Here is a 16088-nt window from a genome sequence, read left to right on the forward strand (position 1 = left end):
CAGGGGTTTCGAGCTTGGCTTGCAAGGGTATACCGGATGGTGCCAGTATAACCTGGAAATCAATGAAACAAATTGTTTGATTGGTCAGATGTTTGCTTCATTAGGCCTAAGAGGGCCCTTACCTGCTGAAAAAGCACGACTTCAGGGGTTAGAGGGGCTGGAGGCCTGGAAGTCCTGGAGGGCCTCCCTATCGGATCCCCACCAACGCTAACTCCAGAAAGGTTAGGCTGAACTTGGCTTGATCAATTCACCAATGAGAGAAGATATTAATGCCCTTTCTAGTGATTTACCCAGATTGTACATGACATCAACAACCTCGTATCTATTACGAATTTAGAGTGTGCCTCCGTATGTCCATATGTACTCACGAGAACGTGTTGTAAATTGATAAATTGAAACATTGTTTCTTCCGTTTGTCCTCGGCCTGCACCTAGACACATTATTCCTCCGGTTTCTATATGTCCGTGACGATGACTTGGGACATCGTTTTCCTTTTCGAGGCAGTTGCGTGATGATCGTACCACCTTCTAGATTCAACTTTCTGCGAACCTATCATTTACTGCTTCTAATTTGACTCTAGATGGCATCTGAACATCTGTAGCCAGTGAATTGCTTCCATATATAATTTTAATGTATCCTACCTGTTCACGGGCAATAGGAAGACTGTCGTACGACCTACTAAATATGTATGCAGAGCGCAGCCAATACATGCCGTGTATGCTTTAGAGGCTTCTTACCAATGAGAACGATGGTACGATGCTCGAACCCGGGTTCTCCAGCTTATTATATGAACGCAGGTTTAAATATGGTGACTTAGTAAAGCTGCGTATTCCGTGCATCTTACAGAGCACATGACATACACAGCATACCATAGTATTTAGGGACAATCCGTCGATATACACTAGAAGACACTGATTTATAGGTTAATAGTAGACTTGAATAGTAACAGTGAGTAGTAACAGTGAGGCTGAAGCTGCAGCTGAATGTGTCAATTATACATATCCTCGTGGCTACGGAGCCGAATACTACATGTACGTGTATTTGCCAATCGTTTGTCAGAGTAGTAAACCGCGCGCTTCGTATAATTACCAGCAAGACGGTAGCGAGCCCCCCATATATCTCCTTCTATATGTATAGAATCGCACCTGTCCTTGGCGTTGGCTGCTCTGACGTATTTCTATTGACCATATTTTGTCTTGATAAGGCTGGTATTTACCCCTTACCAAGACGTTTCTCCTAACCTACAATATTTCTTAACAGCTCTTTTAATTACGAGGGATTCAACATATCTACCTCCTTCCTAAGCATTGCTTTTAATTTGTGTATGCCTCTGTTCAATGCATTAATTCCTTGATTTAGCTTCTTATAGTTATTCCATCTAACTAGAATTTATGGAACTTCGTGTTAATGCAACCTTGAAAGACAATGCAATTCTCACATTTAATAAATGCATATATACGTTAGATGGATATCCACAGAAAGAGGTGGGGCTCGACACGGGTCAACGCGCCTGTTCATGGGAAACGACCTTCTTTACATAGGATGAAAATCAAAATAATGGAAGGCACACACTCGATCTTACATAAGTTGATCTGCTATAGTCCGACTAACTTAGCGACAGTTAACTTTCTCGAAAACATCGAGGTTACAAAAAACTAGCGCTTTCTTCGTGAGATCAGCCTTGCAAGTGATGGCCGCTTGTAGACGGAGAATACCTACAATAACCAAGCTTATAGCGACAAACCCGAGATAACAGATACTTGGGCGTTCTATTTTCGCTGGAAACAATAATAATCAACAATAATAATCCATAGAAAACAACGGCACCATGTCTCGCTTTCTCAACCCGGCCAAAATTGGCCTCCTTGCGCTGATCGAATTGTATACAAAAAAGGCAGTTCCTACAGATTCTATCGTGGATGTGCTATCCTTCATAACTTCTCACTTGATCGACAGCGATGCTCAAGCTTCGTTTTCTACCCCTAAGGGCCGGTGGAAACGAGCTGAAACTACTGTCAGCCTAGTCATCTCTATTGCAGACTTTGAGAAGGTCCTAGCACCACATACCGCTGCTTCTGGCATGCCTGGCCGCAGTCTATGGTATGTCTTCCTAGACAGGCTTTGGAAGATCGACTCGCTCGATTCATTACATGAATTTTTCGACCACTGCTCGGATCTGTTGGCAAAGACGAGGGATGAACTGCGTCGTGATGCTGAGTTGGGCATTCCAGCCCCAGCTCCCGAAGTCATATTGCTCTCTCGTAACTCGCCGTTCGGTGCATTCGTACGCAGGTCTCAGCTCGAATTCACAAGATTACGTTTCCACGACGCATTCGAGTTATGGAAGGACTTTGTTAAATATCGCCAGGTTACGGCGACATATTACAGGAAAAAGACGCCATCCTTTCAGAGGCTCAGTTTCGATAATGTCCTCTTAACCGGGGAGAGCGACTGGGGCTCGGGGGTTGAGGCCATTGCCTCTGTGACTTACGGGGATATGCTTAGAGATGATCCAAATTCGACTTTACCTGTCAGCACCGACGACATCGAGAAGCTCTTGGAGTTCCAGATCGAGCAGATGCAAAAATATGGCAACAGAGTACCCTTAGAGATACAACACCAATTTCACGACCTATTAAACGACAGCTTTATGATACCAAGCCTATCCCACTACTTAAGCTATTTAGATGCATGGAGAGCAGGGGACTACTCTACCTCCTTCGATTATTTGCATCGGTATTTTGACTACACGATGCAGAACAGGGACAGGTCTTTCTATCAGTACGCGCTGATGAATCTAGCAGTACTCCAAGCTGACTTTGGGTGCTACAAGGAAGCAATTTCAGCGATGCTAGAAACTGTCTCTACTGCCAGGGAGAACCGAGATATGACGTGTCTAAATTTCGCTCTTAACTGGCTTTTTCACTTTGGCAGAGCACATCCCGGAATAACTAAGGAGTTAGAGTCGAGTAGCATGCTCGGCACTGGCAAGGAATCCCTAGCTTTCCTTAGAAGCAGAGCAAAGGAGACAGGCATGTGGACGTTGTGGAGTTCTACACTTATGAGCGAGGCAAAGATGAGCCTTTCGAATGGCGAAAGCGTAGCCACGGCGATCGAGCATCTCGTCAGAAGCTCCCAAATTCTGGTCGAACGCAATATGAGGAACATGGTCGGTTCTCAACTATCGATAAATATAGCATTATGGGACAGATTAGGAATCGCCTATCTGTCAGTAACTGCCTGCGAAATATTTATTCGCTGCCATGCTCGTAATTCAATATTTGACGACGAGCTAAAGGTAACGAGCCGCCAGGCTTCAATGCTTACCCTCAGGGGGAAGTATGATGAGGCGCTTGGGATATTAGAAGGTATGGATGCAAATTCACTCCGAGCTTGGAAGCCAAGTCAATATTGGCACAAGTTCCGTGGTATAATAAAGTTGAGAAGAGATCTCCATCGAAATAATCTCGATGGGGCGGAACTGCTACTCTCCCAGCTTCTTCAGTCTAAGGATGATGATCTAGAACCCGACCTTGCCTTTGTGATTGACAGCCTTCATATCGAATGCCTTGTTCGTAGAGGCAATCTCGACCAAGCTTTTTCAAAAGTAGAGAAAATGATTTCGGAACTTCGAGACGAGAACAAAGATATTGCACTGCGGGTTCGGTTACTCCTTATCAAAGCTGAGCTTCTTGATAAGTGTGGCCAACCGCAGAAAGGATTTACTATTGCCGTACGGGCAGCAAATGTGGCCTGGCGAGCCCGCCTCATCCCCTATCTATGGCCGGCAATAGGAGCTATTGCGAATATATTGACATCGCTTGGGGAGTTCGATCCAGCCATCCAGCTCCTAAATGCAATCCTGCCGCGCATTTTCGAGTGCGAGAATGCGACAATAACTGCAAAACTCTATTCGCATCTTGGCGATGCTAATATGGGTATGGCAGGCAAGATGCCGCCAAAGTCTATCAAGAGAAGAGAATTCATGACAAAGGCATTGGAGGCAATCGAAAAAGCGTTTAATCATTACTCGAGCATCGAAGATATAGATAAACAGTGCGAGATGATGGCTAAGAAAGCTACGATTATGAAGGTCTCTGGGGATAACGTGCTTGCGAATGATTACGCGGCAGCATACTTGGCGATACGCAGAGATGCCGAACGGATGACGATATGAAGGAACATATAGGCTAGTTAGCTTCTAATGACTAAAATATTGATAATTTATATGACTGGGGCGTAACTAGTAGCTTTCTACTTCGTCGAACTGTCCAATAAATAGGGGGAAGAGACTTCTCAAAAATGCCTAGAATTCAATCGAGGCTGAAAGGGGTTAAGGTTGTCGACATACTGCAGAACCTACCATTCATGTCCTCCCTAACCCTCAAAGGGAGAAAACATATCCAGAGTTGCTGATTTATCAAGAGCATCGGGCGTGACTATAACCAGTGATCTCATCTAGCCGTATTTCTCGTTGATGTACACTTACTTATCTGCTATTATTATGCGTCAGTCCCGCGTTTTCCCACCAGAAATCACAATTTTTATATAGCTATTAAAAAGCGAACAAAAATGGAAGAATTACGAATTACGAATTGTCAATGATGAGATTGATTTAGATTCAAAATACCAGTCTTCATTTTGAAATTAGCCTTTATTTATTTATTGTCTTTTATATGAGCAAAAGGTACAAGTAATACGGTTTCTATCCAACCATGGCTTTTATTTATTTATTTAAAGATATTAGAATTTGTAACTTTATTTACGTTCTATTCCTTCCAGTAGTTATCTCTATTTCGACTCGAGTTTGAAATGGGATAACTTAGGTACCTAACCTAGGTAAGTTATATTCTTCCCTACCTTTTCCTTTGCCTTTCTCTTTCTATATAACCACCTAGTCTTATGAAACAAGCGAGTTTTAGTTAGGGAAGTTAGGGGGACTGGCGGCATTGCTCGTGCACCAACAGTTGGTGCATATCGGGATCTGAGGCGTTCTTACCGTGTCGTCCGAGCCTAGGATGCCGTCCTTACAGCACCCTGCCGGACGCCCCTTTCTTTTAACTTGTTCGCACAGGGCGGGCCTTCGTCGGGCGTGGCCGATGTGGTGGTGTCCGTGGATGCACCATGCTGCTGCCCAGACTAGATTGCACATGTTGGGTGTATGGGAGACGGGTTGGTGGTGTGATGGGTGTTGGCTTTGGTGATCTGATGATGCTGATGATGCTGTGAGGTTAGAGAAGGCACTACGAGGCTGTCCGTGACAAGAGAAAACGATGGTCTAGAAGGAATATATATGACTGACACCCCTCATACCGCTCGTCCTTTGAAGTTATTATAAAGCCACCTTGTTACCTTGTTATCCGAATACCGCTGCAGCACAATTCGCTTGTTTAAGATATAGATTCTGCTGGCCTTTGATCGACGGGCTCCTTTCTGGATTACAAATCCATTGTCACTACTGAAATTCGAATAGTATGGTTCTTAAGAAGGTTGTCTTTCTTAGGTTTGTACATGTGCGTACGGCTAGGCTACCCCCCCCCCCCCTTTTGGTGCCAGTCGCAAGACATAGATCTTTGAATATGATCCTTTTGCGTTCAACGATATTCGTATTCGTTAGTTTTAGCCCGTTTGTAACGGCGATAGTACCTTCGTATCCAGTACTGTATAAGGTGTTGTCACTTGCAACACCTAGCTGAAATATAGCTGTTCATATGTTCAAAATATCCAACACATTCGCAGATTATTTATCGGCCCAGTTAATAAGCCGCCCCTTCTTATCCTTAAGTTGTCCTTCTCTGCTAACAGACGGCTCTACATGCTCGTCTCCCTCACTCATATCGTTGGTAGCCCACATCCTCTCAATGCACAATTCGAACGGCCCCGGCACGCGGTCCGTCAAGCCAATACCTATCGACCTAACTTTCTGCCGTAGAATCTCCGCCTGCGGCTCAACCATGAACCCGTGGTTCGTCCGCACGAAATCGTTCCACTTGATTATAACCGTCTCCCACTCCCCAGGTCGCTTGGCAAATAACCGATGCTGGTGCAAGTCTGTAGGTACAATTGACTCCGTCTGCACATTAACGAAGTAACTTCGCCCGTCGGATTTAATGCGCATGCCTAGATACGTATACATGTCGATGTTCCAGAGCGCGCGGCCGAAGATGGTCGGGGGCTTATCGAGGGTTCGCCATGCGGCGTAGCCGGATCGCTGGACCTCGGGTCTGTGGGGGGGAAGGGCAGTTGATATGTTGCCGTGGAAGCGCGCGTAGCCGTGGGTGTTGTCCCCGGGGGAAGGGGGTATCCAATCCAGCGCAGCCTTAGAGAACCCGCCGATGTCGACGTCGGACATCAACTTGCACTCCTCGAGGGAATCGGGCTTGTGGAAGTCATGGAGGGGAAGCGGACCCGAGGGTCCTTTTATGCCTTCAAGATTTAATGCTGTAGAATGTTAATACGAGTTAGGTAGTTTTATGCAAATATGAACTGTATGGGAACATACCTATATTTGAGAGGCGCTTGAATTCGTCGAGACTGCGGCCCAGGAAACCCTTGCTCAGACAAGCCGTTGTGGCGCGCATTGTGATATGAGGGTACGCAAAGTAATTTTAGAATTAATTAAGGAAATAAGATGAGCCAAAAGGCTCGGACATCAGCGTTGACATCTGCAGCAGGGATTTAGAGTCTGTAATAGTATGTCCAAAACGAAGCCATCGAGGTGGGAGTTGTGCTAGGAAGAACTTAGTAAGAAGTTCTTAACCTAGGTAGTAACTAACCTAGGTAACTAACTATTGAAAAGTCGAAGCTTTCGTCACTAAAAAGCTCCTAGATGCATTATTTGGCGGCGGGATTGCTATAACTAGTAGTTCTACCTAAGAGAGTTTAATATGCAACTAAGCACTAAGCTGTAAGAATTTAAGTTGCTGCCTGCAGGTGCCCGTCAAATGCCCAGCCGCACTCGCCGCGCGTTATGTGGCGATCAAAGGCTGATACCCCACAAGTACATGATCGGATAAACCACGGAGGTTAGACGATAGGGAGTGGAGAGTTTTAAGACCCATGTCCCTTTTAATGCTTATCGAATGGTTCCAAGACCACATGCAGCTTCTACAGCTTCTACAGCTTCCAAGAGCCTAAGTTGCGTCAGCCTCAGATTGAATCTTTTGGCTTTAACTCCACAGAGTTTGCTGCTTGTGGGAGTTGCGATTGCGATTGCGAGGACGTCGACGTTGACGTTGTACGAGTCAGATATCAAATTTTTGAACATTTGGCATATTAAACGTACTGGGTCCCTAATTCAACCACATACGCGACATTCCTTCTCTATATTATACTATACCTCCTGAAGACCGGGTGGGTGGGATGCGCTGTACTTGAGAGTAGCTGTCACTTGAGTCTAAAGCTTCATCCCAACTCCTGATTCACCTGTCCAAACCCGTGAGAACAAAGCATTCATCAGTAGCAGAGGACGAATAGCAAACAGCAAACGGCGAACACAGTGACTCATTCACTATGGCTACGATCCGTAGTCTTGATCATTCAAAGTCCGTACTCCCCCCCCCCTTTTCGAACCTCCCTTTCCGCGAAGCGCATGTGGATCAATCATTCGCACTCATCTTAATCATGAGCATGGACTTCACCGTCGGTTGTTGTGTAGCTGCTAACCACCTAGAGTATAGATCCGAAGCGGAGCTCGCCATCAACATTAGAAAAGCTACAAGCCCGGAAGAAACAGCGCCGAAACGAAAGCATGTACGAAGCGCCATCGTATACACATGGGACCACAAGTCCTCCCAGTCCTTCTGGGCTGGTATGAAAGTGTACGTGGCTAGATACCAACGTATAGAAGTGGAATCTGACCAGGGGTGTATCTAGGCAGCCTATTCTTGCCGACGAAGTGCAAACGTTCAAGGCCCTGATCACCATCCACAGAGTCTTGCAGGAAGGGCACCCTCAGACGTTGAGGGAGGCTATGGCAAATCGACCTTGGATCGATAGTCTTAATAGAGGTCTAGCCGGCGAGGGTGTTCGAGGATATGGACCCCTGATTCGAGAATACGTCTACTTCCTCCTAGCAAAACTATCGTTCCACCAACAGCACCCCGAGTTCAACGGCACGTTCGAATATGAGGAATATGTCAGCTTGAAGGCGATTAATGATCCCAATGAGGGCTACGAGACTATTACCGACCTTATGTCGCTCCAGGACAAGATCGAGCAGTTTCAGAAGCTGATCTTTTCACATTTCCGAAATGTTGGCAACAATGAGTGTAGAATTTCCGCTATTGTCCCTCTGGTGCAAGAAAGCTATGGAATCTACAAATTCATCACAAGCATGCTAAGAGCTATGCATTCAAGTATGGCAACTACAAAATATTAGTGGTATTCTCAACTAACGTTGCGTAGCAACGGGCGATAACGACGCATTGGAACCCCTGAGGCAGCGTTACGATGCGCAGCACTACCGATTAGTCAAGTTCTATTACGAATGCTCGAACTTGCGTTACTTGACCAGTTTAATTACGATCCCGAAACTACCACAAGATCCACCCAACTTGCTAGCAGAAGACGAAAATGCCCCTGCATTACCAGCCCGCCCAAAGCAAGAGATCGAGCGCCAACCGACCCCTGTACGCCAGCCGAAGTCCGAGGAACCCGATGAGATTGCCGAGTTCTGGCAGGGTGAGATTGATCGGCAAAATAAGGAGTATGAGGAACAGCAAAGGGTATTGCAAGAGCGTCAAGCAGCGGCCCTCCGCGCTCAGCAAGAAGCGCAAATGCAAGCTCAGCGAGATTTTGAGGAGCAGCAAAGGCTTCTAGCAGAGCAACAACGTAGGGAACAAGAAGCACTAATGGCTCAACAAGCCCAATGGCAAACACAAGGGAGGCTGGCCGAACTTGAGCAAGAAAATCTAAATGCGCGGGCGCAATACGAGCGTGATCAACTAATGCTGCAACAATATGACCAACGAGTGAAGGCACTTGAGGGAGAGCTAGCCCAAATCCAGAACAACTTTGGTCAACAAGTTAACAGCAAGGATGACCAAATCCGCGCCCTACAAGAGCAAGTCAACACATGGCGAACCAAGTACGAGGCCTTAGCAAAGCTATACTCGCAGCTACGCCACGAGCATCTCGATTTACTTCAGAAATTCAAGACGGTCCAACTAAAAGCGGCGTCGGCCCAAGAAGCTATCGAGAAGCGCGAGAAGCTAGAGCGTGAAATCAAGACGAAGAACTTAGAATTGGCAGATATGATTCGGGAGCGAGACCGAGCACTTCACGACAAGGATAGGTTGAGCGGCAGTAACAGGGATGAGGTCGAAAAGCTGAAGCGAGAACTTCGTATGGCAAATGACAGAGCCGACAACCTCGAGCGAAGCAAAGGCAACGAGCTGTCCACTATGCTCTCCAAGTATAACAGGGAGATGGCAGACTTGGAAGAAGCTCTGCGAACCAAGTCGCGCGCTCTGGAAGAAGCACAGGCTAAGCTACAAGACGGTAGCTCAGACCTCGAGCAATTACTTCGCGAGAAGGAGGAAGAACTTGAGGTTTACAAGGCTGGCATGGACCAGACTCTAATTGAGTTGAACGAGCTTAAGCTCAACCAAGGCGACACAGACAATGCCCTGGACGGCCAGATCGATGCTCTAATAATGGCGAACCTTGACAAGATCAACGACATTATCGACTCGGTACTGCAAGCAGGTGTAGTCCGAGTAGACGACGCGCTCTACGAATTAGACTCGACGATGCAGGCTGGTAACCAGAATGCTTCGCCAACATATATGCTGTCCCAGGTCGAAAAGGCTGTGGCGAGCGCCTCAGAATTTGCTACCACTTTCAGCAACTTCATCGCCGATGGTCCTAATGCTACTCATGCAGAGTTAATCAAGGCGACCAACGTCTTTGCAGGGGCTATAGCAGATGTATGCAGCAATACAAAGGGTCTGAATCGTCTTGCTTCCGACGAAAAGAAGTCGGATCAGCTTCTCAATGGCGCTCGCGCTGCCGCCCAGTCTACTGTCAAACATCTCCGTAGCCTTCAAAGCTTCAGGCTAGAAGGCATGGATCCTCTACAAAAGACTGACGTTCTTGTGAACGGTAGCAGCGATGTTCGTCTAAATCTGCAGAGGTTGACTACCCTAGTTGAGACCTTTGCTCCCTCTGGTCGACTAGCGAACAATAAGGGCGATCTAGGCGACCTTGTCGACTCCGAACTAAGCAAGGCGGCCGATGCCATTGCGGCAGCGGCCGCTCGCCTTGCTAAACTCAAGAACAAACCCCGCGACGGATACTCGACCTACGAACTCAAGGTTCACGACTCATTACTCGATGCTGCGACAGCGGTTACCAATGCTATTGCTCAGTTGATCAAGGCAGCTACCGTTACACAGCAAGAGATCGTCCAGGCAGGTCGGGGAAGTTCCTCGAGGACGGCTTTCTACAAGAAGAACAACCGATGGACGGAGGGTCTCATCTCAGCCGCAAAGGCTGTGGCCACGTCGACCAACACACTCATCGAGACAGCAGACGGTGTGCTATCTGGTCGCAACAGCCCCGAGCAACTTATTGTCGCTTCGAACGACGTAGCCGCCTCGACAGCTCAGCTTGTGGCCGCCAGCCGTGTCAAGGCCGGCTTCATGAGCAAGAGCCAGGAGAGCCTCGAGCAGGCCAGCAAGGCGGTAGGCGCGGCTTGCAGAGCGCTTGTGCGACAGGTGCAAGCCATGATCAAAGACCGAAACCAAGACGACGAGGGGGTCGATTACGCCAAGCTCAACCCGCACGAGTTCAAGGTTCGGGAGATGGAGCAACAAGTGAGTCTTGATAATTATATTATTACTATGCGGATTTGGTGTGCAGCGGCTAACCACAGTCACAAATATAGGTCGAGATTCTACAGCTCGAAAACGCGCTGGCTTCCGCGCGACACCGGTTAGGCGAGATGCGCAAGATCTCGTACCAGGAGGACTAGAGAAAGCACGAGAGCAGGAGCAGACTGAAGGGAGGAGGGGAGGAGAGGTTATACCCCTGTCAGTTAGTTGTTAGTTGCCAAGTCGTTGGCCAGATTATCTTTGCTGTGTTTGGCGAATGATTTTTTATCTTCTTTTTCGTCTTGGAAGCAGGCTGGTTGAATGTAGTGAACAGACAAGCAAGTAACCTAGTAGCATATTCGAAAGATGGCAGATCGATTGTGGACTTTGTACAAAATTGCTACCCCCTAAGGCAGGCAGGCTGGTGGGCTGCGATCTAAATTAGCTTAACCTTAGGTAGGTAATTTGATCACCGGCGGTTGAGTTTTAACTGTGAGCTTTGAAGATTTAGTTTGTGTGAGGGGGTGTGACTAGGTTAGGTGATTAATGGTGGTGTGTATGTTGTTTTTGTTAATGAGGGGGGGATGATATTAGAGTGGAGAGTGGGTGTAGAAGTAGGAGTAGTCACGAGAGGAGTATAATAATATTGTCGAAAAATATATCGTAAAATGCTGGGTGGTAAATATACTGGGGTTGTATATTGATACCAATTCCTTGATTTATTTATTTTTACCTGTTAGTTTTATTTTCTCACTTATGCGTAATGCTTCTAGGTATAATACCCCATCAGCCTGGAAGTAATAGTATACTGAGTTACGGGTTCGCTTATATTCGGGACCCTTATAAGCCAGAGACAATATCCTTACTACCTAGCTTTGGGAGCTAGTATTCCTAATACCTTTAATACCTAATTAGGTACCCAGGAAATCACCTACTCATCAACCAGAAGAGCAATCAGCCAGCCAGACCCCTCCCTTCACGTTACGACGCGTCCCATGATAATGGCTGGGGACATTAGCAACACTACGCCTATGTCTTTCCCGTGAACCTCGCGTTGAGCGGGTAAGTCTTCGCTTCCTGCTCAGGTTTCTTAGCTTCCCCTTGCTTCGAGGTTTCTGCTTTAGTAAGTTGAGGTGCATCCGAACCAATTTGAGACTGCAGATCTGTTCGTCGAGGAGGCTTTCTTGAACCCGATAGCGCGCTAAGTGGCGGGTCCTTTACAGCGGGATCATCGTCACTGGGAAGCGTCACTTCTACAAGGCTATAAAAGTACTCGAGTGTCTCAGGAAACGATTGGACAGCAGACCTCCAGCTAGCGTTGACTTGCTCCTTTATTGGCGGCATGTGACCTTCTACCGCCTCCCTCATACTTCCTTGTTCGCTAGAATTCTTCGCGGCGGTTTCTTGACGTTCGTACATGTCTCTCGAGAAGCTTTCTTGTACGAAATCTTGAGCGTGACTGCGAACCCATGCCCGGATGTCGTTGTACATCGGAGACATTATCCTGGATTCGACTCGCTTAATGGCTATTTCCACACCCTTAGCCTCGCAATCGCATTCGAGATGTGCAGGCGCATGGCAGATTGCACAATCTGGACCCATCCTTATAATAGATTTGCGAGGCTTATGTACCCGTGACTTTAAGACACTTTTAGAGCTACCTGGCTGAGTATCATTGTCATGGCTACTCTCATGGCTACTCTGACCGGACAGGTATCGAATCGCAGACTCCAGAGTTTTCGAATTGGCCCTTTCGCGCTCGGTGGTACCCTGAAACGCTGAATCTATCTCTGCTGGTTTTTTCTTCGTCGTACCCTTCTCAGAGTCTTCGTCTATTAATTCTAGCGGTGCCAGAGCTGTGCGACTCATTCTGTACTGACCGATATTAATTGGAAGGGGAGGAGGTGATGATGGTGGTGGCCACTGATTCTGCCCGCCTGGATCATCGACAGCCGCCAGTATATGATCAAATGACTTGCCGTACTTCAAGTTTTGAGGATACCCGTCGTCATGATTGGTGGCATTATTCTGGTAGGTGACAATATCATCTTGGGGGAATAAGGGAAACCATGGTTCATTGTCATTGCTAGCAAAATCTGGATACTCTTCATAATTATAGCTAGTGGAAACTTCCTGATTAGAAGCTAAAGAAGGCGGTGGGCAGTTACTATCGTTGATATTTCCCGTGGTAACTGGAGAACTACTAAAATGACGAAACTCGGGAGGCCCGGTGTATGTAGGAGGGAAAGTAAAGTCACTGAAAGCGCTGGTCGGGAGTTCCTTGGTTTCGTTTGGCGCATCCGAAGGGTTCATCGGTAAAACATTAGGCCTCGAGAAAGATTTACCGATTGTCCCATAATCATACTTGACAAGAAACTTTTGAAGAATGGGGTCATCTTTGAGACTCCTGAATGCTCCATGTTTGTTAGGAATAAAACCCCACTCGAATTCCAGTCTCTCTGTATCCGGCACTCCATCAAATAAAGACCCCTCGACAAATTCTAAAGAGGGATCAGCGGAGTGGTTGAACAGAAGCCTTTCCTCGTCAGGTGGAGGAGGAAATTCGTTAGGAGACGCGGTGTTACCGGGCGAAGCCTTGTTTTTCGAATCTTCCTCGGCATGTACAGTATGGTACTTAGATATGTAAGAATGAAACCCTCCATAGGGCGCGTATTTGCTCCGAAGTTCCGGGGCGTCCCATAGAAAGGAACGCCAGCTTTCGCCGTTGGCCTCGCCAATATCTTCGAGTGTTCCTAAACTACGTCCCTTGAGTTCGCTCTCGACTGTGCTTCTCCTGCTCTGTGCTCTTGAAGCACTCGAGCCGCCTTTTTGGCTTCCCTCGTCTTCCAGCCCTTCCTCTTCGTATGTAGGCAGAGACTTTAGAGCAAGAAACCGTAGATGGCCAACGATATGATTATCCATGGTGCCGTCGACCTCTTCCTTTCCACATAGCGGACAAGATCTAAATAGAGGACCAATTACTCGACCGTTTCTATCGATTAAAGCTTGAAGTTGTGCATCAGAGAATTTGCCTTTGTGCGTGGTCTTCATGTGTGTGAGATAATCATCTCTGGACTCGCAAACAAATTGCCCATGGGACTTCGATGTACAGCGCCAGCGCATGGCATGCTCGCGCATATGTTTAAGCCAGGCGCTACTGTGCACGTATAATTCGTGAGATAAGCTGCAGTCCTCGAACAGACATACATACGCATCGAGGTCATTTTTGACGTGTAGCCTGCGGAGTAAATGTTAGCGTTTGTTGTAGGCATACGCATTTTACCTACCTAAGGTAGGTACATAGTATCGCAATAATCTTTAGTAGGGTAGAGTTCACTTCATAGCAATGGCAACTAACCTCCATTTGTTATCATCTATCACGTCCTCTGCTGGGAGGGCATAAAAGCAGAACGGACAGGTTACCTCCCCTACAGCCTTTATCATTTCTTCTATTTCCTTGGTTTTCTCTTTCAATGCTGAATTAAGAGACTTTAGTTTATCTCCGCTATTCGGGGAGTCGAGATTGTGTTTGTCAATTTCTTCTCGTTGTCTTATAGTTTCGTTGTATTTCCGTTTTAGACTGCCGAGAGGAGCTGGAGGGAATGTAAGTTCTTCGTGATTACTTAACGCTACAGTCTTCGACATAGAGACCACGGATGGAGCCGAGGCCTTTTGAAAGTTACTAGGGGCCAATGTGGTGGCACTCTGCGCTACGGATTGTATGGCACTTTTGGATGCATCCCCGGCTTGGGGTCCTTCAGATACCTGTGGCTGCTCTGCCATACGAATCTTGAGTTGGACTTTGGGTACAGTGACCGGAGGTTGAGAGGGAGTCTCTTGAAGTCTGATGGGAGTATCTCCGTAGCGAGATCTCCTGTAAAGAATTCGTTTTCGTCGCAGTACCATAGTTTCGGCGAGACGTTGACAAATACTGTCGCTAGCCCCTGGAAATTTGTCTCGAATATGGTTAACAAACAACTTCGTTATAAAGTCCTCGGTGTCGTTCCCTTCGTCATCGCGGATTCGAAATGAGTCTGCCGCTTTGAGGTTCTGGGCCGCTTTGCTTGCTCTACGAATGGTGTTTGAAAATCTATGGAGTAAACTTATTTCATTGGCGATTCCTTGGATTGATTGCTGGAACTTAGGGTCGACCTCTACCAAGAGCTGACTGGACTCTTGAGCTACCCTAGAACTAAGGGGCTCAAGACTACTCCAACCTGTATATATAATTAGTCTTTCATTTTCTTATAGTGTGTGTGGTCGTAGTGTATCGACTAAGATTATACTCAAAGAAATGCTAAGGGCCTTCTATTAAGGCGGATCCAGAGAGGTAGCTATTCGCTTACAGCCACCGAAGAGGTTCCCGCCATCAGAATATGAGATATCCTCATTTACTCCCATCGATGGCCTATTGAAAATAAAGTAGTCCTTCGTAAGGCTAGAAATCATGAAAAATCCGGCTTACAGCTCTGGACGCGGAAAGCCAGTGCATCAAGAAGACCGATAACAGCATCTTGAACATCAGGAGCCTCACGCAGGCGATGATCTAACGCCGCTCGACCTGGTGCAAATACCCTGATATTAGTCGTCCAAATAGAAAACCTTGCTAGCTGGTCTTCTACAAGTGAAAGCTCTCGTGGGTGGATATATGCTGCTCTTTGAACGCATTGCTGGAAAGAGCGCAGACACGATGCGGCGCTTTCAGCTACTGTAGGATGCGGTTGCTGATCAACAACGGCGTCAGTGGCCGTCGCCGCCATTCTAGTTAACAGTTGTGTAGAAAAGACCGTGTAATGGCATTTTATCCGTCCGTAATGATAGGTAGTTGGTAGTGAAAGAGTTGCGAGATGAACATGACGAAGCGGGGCGTTGTAAGTGTATAAGTGTATAGAGGTAACTACTACCTATTAGGTTAGTATATAGGTACCTCCTAATTTAACAGAATTGTGCTTATCGCTCATGAGAATATGGTAGAAGGTACGAAGTACTAAGCGATGTCGTGCATGCCTATATTATGTACATACATCTATGCAGGCAGGCCCTATAGATGCTATAAATGGACGGTGAATAAGCTGAACTTGCCATTCTTACAGCAACATACAGCAACATCATCACGTGGTAGCATTTGTCCCTCATCTTACACCCGAAAACACGGCGCTGATCCGAACAACACTTCTCGCCGTTAGTGAAACCATCCGGAATATACCCTGAGCGCCATATTTATGGACAAACAAGTAGCGGAGGTATACGGAGCTATGAAGCCGGAGCGCTAAA

General features: G+C 46.9%; 4 protein-coding genes across 4 annotated transcripts; 2 read left to right on the top strand and 2 right to left on the bottom strand.

Moving 5' to 3' along the window:
• The first annotated feature begins 1584 nt into the window (after positions 1-1584).
• On the top strand, positions 1585-4232 carry F4813DRAFT_42279 (anaphase-promoting complex subunit 5-domain-containing protein). Its single transcript, XM_049248466.1, has one exon. The coding sequence runs from the start codon at positions 1829-1831 to the stop codon at positions 4175-4177; it is 2349 nt and encodes a 782-aa protein (XP_049100669.1). The 5' UTR covers positions 1585-1828; the 3' UTR covers positions 4178-4232.
• Positions 4233-5718: 1486 nt separating this feature from the next.
• On the bottom strand, positions 5719-6789 carry F4813DRAFT_42291 (CIA30-domain-containing protein). The gene is made up of 2 exons (XM_049248467.1): positions 6503-6789; positions 5719-6441 (listed from the first exon to the last, which is right to left on the bottom strand). Exons 1-2 carry the CDS (start codon positions 6579-6581, stop codon positions 5741-5743), a joined length of 780 nt encoding a protein of 259 aa, XP_049100670.1. The 5' UTR covers positions 6582-6789; the 3' UTR covers positions 5719-5740.
• Positions 6790-6994: 205 nt separating this feature from the next.
• On the top strand, positions 6995-11523 carry F4813DRAFT_356032 (ANTH-domain-containing protein). Its single transcript, XM_049242933.1, has 5 exons — positions 6995-7544; positions 7680-7820; positions 7876-8357; positions 8407-10817; positions 10889-11523. Exons 1-5 carry the CDS (start codon positions 7513-7515, stop codon positions 10973-10975), a joined length of 3153 nt encoding a protein of 1050 aa, XP_049100671.1. The 5' UTR covers positions 6995-7512; the 3' UTR covers positions 10976-11523.
• F4813DRAFT_356043 (uncharacterized protein) lies at positions 11524-15866 on the bottom strand. The gene is made up of 3 exons (XM_049242934.1): positions 15280-15866; positions 14173-15031; positions 11524-14052 (listed from the first exon to the last, which is right to left on the bottom strand). Exons 1-3 carry the CDS (start codon positions 15572-15574, stop codon positions 11844-11846), a joined length of 3363 nt encoding a protein of 1120 aa, XP_049100672.1. The 5' UTR covers positions 15575-15866; the 3' UTR covers positions 11524-11843.
• Positions 15867-16088: the final 222 nt, after the last annotated feature.

The sequence above is a fragment of the Daldinia decipiens genome, assembly GCF_022478715.1.
Source record: "Daldinia decipiens strain CBS 113046 unplaced genomic scaffold F4813scaffold_12, whole genome shotgun sequence".
NCBI lineage: Eukaryota > Fungi > Ascomycota > Sordariomycetes > Xylariales > Hypoxylaceae > Daldinia > Daldinia decipiens.